Here is a 10,011-nt window from a genome sequence, read left to right as displayed (position 1 = left end):
AGCATTTCGGTGGGAGGAAACCGGACAGACCTTGTGGAAAACCCACGACCATCCGCAGGTTGCTGCAGGACCTTTCCACATACGACTGGAGAGGAAGCCAGCATGAGCTAGACTCGAACTCACAGCGACCGCATTGGTGAGAGGCTCCTGCATGGGTCAGTGCGCCCCACTGGTACGCTAACCACCTCGGCCAGGGAGGCCCTAAACAGCTCGCGTATAAACAGCCATACACACGGACATGTCTAATGAATGATGTTTATTTACAAAGCTAAATATACGGGTCTTTCAGAAATAGTTGAACGCATAAGGCAGTGTAAGACATAATAAAGAAATCCGAGTCTTGAACAAACCATTTCATAGCAGATGACCCAAGGGTTAGGATACAGGTTTTTTCACCCTGAAATATAACTCATATTTACAACAAAATGAGTCTAAAAATTCATCAGCTCCCTGCAACTTTACGATGAAGTTACTTTAAGTGAATGTATTTACAATAACATTCAAAGAAATTATAAACATAATACATCAAAATAAATAAAGCGAATAAATAATCGATGACTGTAACATTTTTGCCACTTAGATCGTGTAACACAGCTGTACGGTACATTTATGCTTTATAGCACTATTACTACGGGCTCTAATACATGTACCATCAATTTTCAATTCTACACTTCAATTTTAATGCTACTCCAGCATTTGTTTCGCAGCCCAATACAGAGATTCACCAGCTGCCCTAAATGATGATAGTTTTTTGAGTCCTAATGATTGGGCTATACATACTATATGCACGTGCTAGTGTGGTTGTGACGCGTGAAAACTTAGCAGTGGTCTAATGAGTATGATGTGTGGTACTATATATTGTCACAATCTAGGAACGGCATCGTGGAACAGGGAGGGTTGACAATACTGAATTCGTTAAAAATCTATTAAAGACTATGGTGCAATGCGAAGCATTTATTTGGTGATTACGTTACATGAGGGTCACAAGTTTAGAAATACACACACACACACACACACACACACACACACACATTTTTAGATACATACTTACTTTCATTATTGTATCAGTAATGTCAGAACTGATATTTTATGAATATCAGTTGTAACGTTATGGTGATTGTGCACTTTATGCACCGATCAGATCATGTTGCTGTATCCTTCCTGTTTTGTGCAGTAAGTGCTGACAGCTAATCTCATGCAGTGATAATTACGTATACACACTGGAAGATTCAATGAACCGCATTCTGTCGTGACATTAATATTTGTTCAGCGTGAAGTGTCCTGATGTTCCTGTTTGTCAGACATTACATAACATTTCTTGTCATGAGCAAAGATATAAAATCCCGATACACTTTTCATTAAACCAGGTACTTAAAACATTTTCAACTCCATATGTAATTACTAACGAAGTACTAATGATATTTGCATGTATCACCAAGTAAAAGGTTTGGGCCTGTCTTGAGGCCAGACATCGTAAAGGTCATATTTGGAGGCCAGATATTGTGAAGGTCTTTTTTTCAAGTCACACATCGTAAAGGTTACATTTGGAGGCCGGATATCGTGAAAGTCATACTTCGAGGCCCGACATCGTTTAGGTCACATTTTCAGGCCAGTTATCGGAAAGTTCATATTTTGAGGCCAGATTTTGTGATGATTATATTTTGAGGCTAGGTATTGAGAAGGTAATATTTTGAGACCAGCCATCGTAAAGGGCACATTTTGAGGCCAGATATTGTGAAGGTAATATTTTGAAGGTCGTATTTTGAAGGTTATATTTCGAGGCTAGATATCGTGAAGGTCATGCATGTATTTTGAACCAGATATGGTGAACATGTTTGGGCTGGCTCACCCACACCCTGTTTACGTCTTGCCCTCAGAAGCTTGTCTGGCCAGATCTGTCATATATATGGTTATAATCACTTGTGTCGCCGTGTAACATCGCCCCCGCTGGCTTCTCACCCAGATGGTCGTAGTTACTTCCCCCACTCAGGGTCCGTGACACCTCCACTACTTTACTCCCATGTGACTTCAGCGTCGGTTTGATGGCCTCAATGTCCTTATTGATTTTGTCCCACAGCATGTTGTAAGTATCGTAGTCGTCTGATCGAACACCAGGTGTCACCACCGTCGCTTGGGTAGAGTACGTCTCATAAGGTCTCCTTGATCTCCGAACTTCAGGAATCACTAATTCCCGGTTTTGTGGTTTCATTGCCACTTTACATAAATTCTCATTCAATTCTAGGCTGATATTATCAGCATTGGAGGAACTGGTGTCGTTGTAGATGTTCTTGGACTTGATAATTTTGTTATTGGAGTAAAGGTCGTTGTAGTTGCCAGTGACGAGGTTAGATCTCACGGTGCCCACGGGATCTGCAATCACAGTGATGTAGTTAACATCTGTGGGTGTAGGGACATTCTCGTAATGATGACCGTCTATACCGACCGGGGTGATCTGTATGCCGTCCGCCATACTCAGTCCTGGCAGTTCCTTATCCTCACTTCTCCTAAATATTGACAAAGCCCAGCAACTTAATTAGTAGTTTGAAACCAATTAGGAAAGTTAAATTTTGATGTTTATCCTCAGTGGGAATTAGCGGACGCTACGTACCCTTACCCGGTCTGCATAGACAAGACTGCACTAACAATGATTGTCTTATTCTACAATGGTTTTGCAATGTATTACCCTACAAATATTTAACTGTCCAGCACAAATCTAAGCAAGGCGTACAAGGCACAAGAAAGAACATTCACAATCAACCCTTGACCACCATAAACTACATATTACATCTGCGTAGATCAGAAGTTGGTCAAGATAAATATGTGTATACTAAAGACGTTCTAATTCTTGAATGGATACATTGGGAATACAAAGCAGACCTGATCTTTGCCAAATGTGTAAGTGAGATCTCGTCATTCATGGAACGGCATCGGATGAAACTCAAAATGCTAAAAATGCGGCCGTGGCACGATGTAGACGTGCCATGTTTAATCCTGTCAGATAATTTTCCGGGTATGTGATGGTGATATACGTGAAATTCTGTCGGTATCAGCCAATGACCTCCACCTGCAACTGAGCGATCATACACACAAACGCAAGTTTATACGCACCTCTTCAATACAACAACGGTAACGATGATAATCACAATGATCAGCACTAGTACCGCCACACCAACTCCCACACCGATGGCCAAGTAGTTTGATGCTGAAATACAGAGGACAATACATCCAAACCCTGCCTTCTAGCATCCCAATTCCGATGGCATACTTTATTTCATCTCCCCCCATTTTTAAATTATTAAATATGCATCAAGTCGAGAAAAAAATTTACCCACTGAGGTAGTAAAATTTCATCCATCTATTAAACATCCATCTACAAATGTTAGGTTTGGTAAAGGAGATTAAAGTTTAAGTCGTCAATTCAAAATATTTAACACATTTAACTTTAGACTTGGTTTGCAGTTGACTCTCCCATAAACCCCTATACAGTACGTGTGTCCATTAATGAAATTAACATCTATAGATACTAATCATTCGCTCCATTTACGTCGCAAGATCTATAGATCCCTGCCTTGATTTTCAGGGATTTCGTGAACTGTAGAGGGATTCAACGTCAGTATATCTCGCTGTAATGACAAGCAGATCGCAGAACACTTTTTGTGCAGTTTTTCACCCAGACCGTCCACACAGAGGCCAAACAAGGGTGTAAAAATAGCCGATAGTATATAGACTAGCATTGTTTGAGGGTCATGTTGTTATGAAACGTTCATTTACCTTCCGTATCCGCCTGTAAACGTTCTTCAGCCGACATTTCTGTGAAAATAATTTTTAAAAAGGACATCAGCTGTAGCTAAAATTCTCATAAGTTTTCTTTGCAATAAATCATGGAGTTAAACTAGTTATTCTGGTACATGTGATAAATTCTGGGAAACCACATCATTCGGAACATGACTCAAATATGATTATTATTACTTGAAAAGTCCAAAAGTTCATTCAAGTACCGGCCAAAATCCATGTACCTTACTGACTTCCTCCTAAAACTCATTCATTCTTTGTGGCAAGGGATTCGCAACATAGACCTTATATGCCTAGCAGTACCGCCCATTCTTTGTGACCCAGTGCACGACCTTGTCAACTTACGCATATACTGCTATCCGTTTTATAAGTTCAGGAAATAACTCTGACTTACCCGTACAAGTTCGTCCATTTTTTGTAACAACCGACAGCTGGTTCATGTTTAGACATTCGCACTTGAACGAGCCGATTGTATTAGTACAACGGGCGTTTTCTCCACAAGCACCGAGCCGGGAACACTCATCAATGTCTGTAATTGATGGAACAAAAATATCTGGTGTGATAATCAGTGATTTATTTTGTTAGAAAGTTTCTCGGTGATCTAAGTATAGTAACCTGTTACATTTGATGCGACTTGGATAAGCGCATACTGAAGTGATATTTTGTATTATAGTTAAACGATGCACGTTAGTCACTTATTGTGCCATTCGGTCATATCAAGGTTGTAGGCATTGGCATGTGCAATAAATATATTAAGTGGCCCTTCATCATCGATTATAAGTGGAACAATATGCCATTTATCTTCTCTTTGGTCTGGCCTGTACTTTGCCGGAAGTTTTTATTTGCATTGTTTGATTAATGCATTTTAAAATTAAACACTACATGTTGGATACACTTTAACCTCTCATTACTTGAATAGTTTCTGACAACCTACCGCAAACCAAAAGTATGGTGGTGAAAAAGATGGAATATGTTTCGATGACAAAGACATAATTGTTTAAGTTTATAGCACGCATGAAAAACAATTCTGCGTCACCTATCAAACTTTGATCTTAACCTCACCAAAGACAGAAGAATTATAGTCGTATCCCTGTACTTACCTATGCAATCATTGCCATTCCCAACAAATCCTGGGTTGCAGGAACATTGGTATCCCCCTATCGTGTTGGTACAGTTTGCTTTCGGATGACAAGCCCAGGCGTTGTACATACACTCGTCAAGATCTGAAGCCATTGGACAAATCATATAGGTCCAAACACAGTATAACTTTGTAAGTTGTTGTCCTAGTAGTTAAGGTTGTCATACGGACCTCAGCAACAAATGCTTACTGGAGTAGGTCTCTTCTGCTTTAGTGTATTGATATGAGTCTTCAACACCACAATACAGAAATATTGTATTCATCATGCAGCACACATATCTGATTTATTTGATTGGTGATGCTGACTTCCTCTCCGGTCGTATGTGGGGAAGATCCAGCAATCTGCGGATGGTCGTGGGTTTTCCCCGGGCTGTGCCAGGTTTCCTACAACCATAATGCTGACCGCCGTCGTATAAGTGAAATATCCTTGAGTACGGCGTAAAACACCCTTCAAATAAATGAATAAAACCACTACAGGTTTCGCCATGATAAGGTAGATTTCATTAGTCTACATTCGTTGATCCGAACTCAATGTAACTGACGAATGATATACTAATATCTGCATGTCACGATGCTAACTCATGAAATATACCAGTGGTTTGTTGATGAGGAAATGTGTGAGCCACCAACAACGTACCCTCATGATAGTCTGTGATGCGAAACCAAATCCACCCCAAATACATTAACTTTCCTAACTCCGTATGGAGAGTCAATCAAAATAATGAAGTGATTAATTTAGTGAATATAGTGCATATAGTGCAGAATGAATTGTGCATAAACATAGTTTGTTATCAAGAACATACGAATGGGCGCTAGAAGTTGCCATGTGACAGTAACAATGTCAGATTACAGACTTAATTCACATAGGCCCTATCCGTCCGCAGCAAATAATGTTCCCCACACACATGCACATGATCTGCGATATATTTCCATATGCGCTTTCCCGAATGTTAGCATATGTCGTCTCAGATGGGCTAAATATCAAACACTTAATGACGGACAGTTTCCAACAAATTCATGAGATGAAGCAGAGATAATAGTGTGTGTTGTCTTTGTAAGCTAACTGGTGTTTGCCGGATTGCATCAGCTGTTGGTTGATAGATCTATCAGGCGCGCCCCTTGTCTTGACTGATCACTTGCCTGCACATGGCGTCCCAGAATGCAACTGGGAAAATCCCTCTCGGCACGTGCATCTGTAAGACCCTGGGTTGTTTTCACACTTTTCATTTTGTCCACAGATTGGCACCCGCGGGTTAGCAGTACATTCGTTGATATCTACAAGGAAGAAGGACATAGGCCTTGTATCATAATGTTACTGCCTCGTCATCTCAGTGTAAAACTTCCGCGTAAAATATCAACAAGGTTTCAGGAAATACACCAAATCATAAAATTCAAAAAGTGTTATAGATACATATGGAGTATTTGTCTAGATTTTGGTTGGTCGCACGTGGTATAGTCTGTCAGCAACCAGCGGATGGTCGAGGGTTTCCCCTGGCTCTGTAGTGGTTTACTCCCACCAGAATGCTGACCACCGTCGTGCAAGTAAAATACTCTTGAGTACGGCAGAAAAAGCAGAAGTATAATAAATAAATATATAGATTTTGGTTACGTTTTGGGTTTTCTAGGCTGTTACTACGAATTTAGTAATTTATTCACATCACACATCAGATAACACCGCGCAATGCCGCCGCGTGACCTCAAACACGCTTATCATTTAGACACACATTTTGTTTCCCCATACCTATGTTAATGATCCTTGTAACTGATTAACTACCATGAAATAAATCAGTTGCAAGGAACTTTAACTTTAGATATGCAAAAATTATGTTTTAAAGGTATCACGTTACATCACGTCGTGAACAGAGGGCAACGAGTCCAGTCAAATATTTAATTCCGTTTTTGAGTTTTCACAAAAATCTTAACAACAGCTCCACTTTTATACGGGTGCTTCTCTTTCTTAACAGATTTGAAGCCTCATCTGGTCGAAGAAAAATTGTGGATTTAATTCACCCTGGAAAGGATAGTATATATTGCTTCAGTGTCCTTCATCACGTGATCAATCCTTGTACTGCATTCTGCATACATGTGTTGTCATACAACATTGATTCATAGCCTGTTGACATCCTTAATACCAGACCCATGGCCTAGTTTACCCATACAGACGGGGATTGTTTCAACGTGACAGTGAGAAATTTTCTTTTTAGTTCATTGTTTCTAAAAAGGCCTAGAATTACTTTTTCGTGTGAGAGAAAAGGTAGAATAAATGAATTCCATCGTGTAGTCTGTACTCTTATCGTGTCCTTTGAACACCCAGTAGTTAGATTTGTAGGAGTGGGTTAAGGAGGAGGGGACATAATCTCATCTGTAAGGAAACAACTTGGTAGAGTATACATGCACTATAGTGTGAGGTTGTTAACTGCGCGGCCCGTTCCCATGTTAGTAGTGGCTGATCTATGGTGGCGTATTAGCGCCATAGTCTATTTTCATTTGAATTTCTGGTACATTTTTCTGATTTTTACCATGATCACTTGTCGCTTTATTACAAATGTTAGTCAATTCGCTTTTCAGAATGAACATTGTTTTACAGAGAAACTACTTTTTGACACATGAAAATATGTGTACTTTTTTACACATGAAACTATGTGTACTTTTTACACATGAAAATATGCTTATTTCACAGGGTGAATCATTTTATAATGAGAAAGATAGTTTCCGCAGGAAAGAAAATTATTTCCAAAAGTAATTTTATCTGTAAAACAGAATTTCCTACGTGAAAAGCTGCATGTAGTAATGTAGACCATGGCAGTACTAAGCCATCGCCCAGATCAGAACCTGTGATTCTCTCTCTGATCTAGAGGTGAGATTGTAGTGAAGGAGGAAATGACTGAAATAATTGAGTCAGATGACAGGTGTGTCCTCCGATGAACCCTATACATGAGAAAAATACGGGTGAAGAAATATATGTTAAATTCGTCCATTTGTGAACAGTGATCATCATACAAGGGTGCATGGTGAGTGAGCTTAGAAAAAAGGTTAAATGCTAATTGTTATTGGCGATAATTTTACAAGTTCGCCTGAGCGAGAGTGTGGAATTCCCACACCTGTCTAGCAAATCAGGTGTGACTTCACGTTAAGCATAGTCATGCCATTCACCTAATGTATGACTGTGTGGTTCTGTGCAGAGAGACTGTTTTAAATGCCATCTTGATTAACCCTACATTGCTATATTGTGATTATGAACTAATGTACTGTTATGTGAACATGATGTGCATGGTTATAGCTGGGGTAGCTTACCTCTGCAGACGTAACCCGACTGAACCTGTGCTAGTTCATAGCCAGGGGAGCAGTCACACCGGTACGTGCCTTCCAGGTTCACACACATAGCATTTCCAAGGCACTGGTGCCCACCAGTAACACACTCGTTCAGATCTGTGCCAGAAAAACACCAGAAGTATTTATTTATTTATTTATTTGATTGATATTTGATATCTTGATATCAAGAATATATCGCTTGTACAACGGCGGCCAGCATTAAGGTGTGAGGAAACCGGGGAAAACCAACGACCATCCACAGGTTGCTAGCAGACCTTCCCACGTATGGCCGAAAAGGCAGTATGAGCTGGAGAGGAAGCCAGTATGAGCTGGACTTGAACTCACAGCGATCGTATTGGTAGGGGGCTCCTGGGTCCTTGCGCCGTCCTGACGTGCTAAGCACCTCGAGCAAATCCCCCCCCCCCCCACCCCCCAGCCTCCAACAACCACCACACACACACCAGAAATATGTTTAAAGTAATGATCTATTTCTTTATTTATTTGACCATACTCAAGAATATTTCACTTATACGACGGCGGCCAGCATTGTGTTGAGAGGAAACCGGGCAGATCCCGGGAGAAACCCAGGACCATCCTCAGGCTGCATCCTCAGGCCTTCCCACGTACTGCCGGAGAGGAAAGTAATGATCTATGTACATGTATTATTGGCCTGAAGTAAAATATGGTATAGGAAACAGATTTCCTTCACATTTTAAGGTGACATTTCACATTGGGTATAATTCTTTTCACATTACAGACCTTTTTATTACCGGTCTGATTTAGTTTAGTATAGTTTATTTTATTTATTGAGTCATTCTCATACAGACCACAGGGTCCAGTTATACATAGATGTTAACAAATCTAATCAGCTGATAACAGAATGGGATAACAACACGTAATCTCATAAGTAATACTTTAAAAAGCTGGTGTTGTAAATGTGAAGATTTCCGGATGATTGCACTGCGGTACATTAATAAAAGTAAAAATACAAGACCCAAAAACATAAAATAAAAGATGTACTGTTTACACAAATAGCAAACAAATCATTAAGTTGTTGGTTGGATCGGGGATTAATGGCATCTTCAACATAATTTCGGTCATATCAGGACGGTGTCTCCTTACAGCAGGCCGGACCCAACGCAAACATCTTTGTAGTGCTACCTTACAGGAATGCCATGCCGAAGGCAACATGACATGACGCCCCACCCAGTTATATTATATTGAACAGTATTGAACAGGTAGAACAGTACTTCACCTACAATAATAAAACAGAATGCTGCGAAATAAAATATGAAAACCGTAAAATATTACTACCCATTTAGAAGAGCTCTGATCTGATTTCCTTACCTACACAGCCCGTCCTTTGAACATTCCGCTCGTACCCGTCCTGGCAGAAACATCCCGCCCCTGGCCGGTACTCAGCGTTCGCAGGGCAGTTCACTTGAAGACAAAAAAAATGATGTAGGGCATAAATCATCTTACCACAAAATATTTCATTTTACGAATACTGCCCTTCCACTTTAATTACAAGAGAATTGTTGTTTGTGTTAAGTTATTGCTAATTTGGAGCATTACTTTCACGACGTCACCAAGACAACGGAATACTTGATGACATTCTTCTCTGAATGAGTAACGGAATGCTGAATGTTGTTACTGTTTTATTGAGTAACGGATATTTTTGTCTGAATGAGCACTGGAATCCTCCCCATATTGTTGTCTGCTGGAGTAAAGGAATGCTGAATGTTGTTACTGTTTTATTGAGTAACGGA

At 40.1% G+C, this 10,011-nt stretch overlaps 1 protein-coding gene across 1 annotated transcript; it reads right to left on the bottom strand.

The window, feature by feature from the left end:
• Positions 1-1,152: 1,152 nt before the first annotated feature.
• On the bottom strand, positions 1,153-4,264 carry LOC135461903 (uncharacterized). Its single transcript, XM_064739187.1, has 4 exons — positions 4,187-4,264; positions 3,772-3,810; positions 3,109-3,202; positions 1,153-2,504 (listed from the first exon to the last, which is right to left on the bottom strand). Exons 1-4 carry the CDS (start codon positions 4,230-4,232, stop codon positions 1,874-1,876), a joined length of 810 nt encoding a protein of 269 aa, XP_064595257.1. The 5' UTR covers positions 4,233-4,264; the 3' UTR covers positions 1,153-1,873.
• Between the last annotated feature and the right edge of the window lie 5,747 nt (positions 4,265-10,011).

This window comes from Liolophura sinensis, chromosome 1 (genome assembly GCF_032854445.1).
Source record: "Liolophura sinensis isolate JHLJ2023 chromosome 1, CUHK_Ljap_v2, whole genome shotgun sequence".
In the NCBI taxonomy this organism is placed as follows: domain Eukaryota; kingdom Metazoa; phylum Mollusca; class Polyplacophora; order Chitonida; family Chitonidae; genus Liolophura; species Liolophura sinensis.
This window is presented reverse-complemented; position numbering and strand designations above follow the sequence as displayed.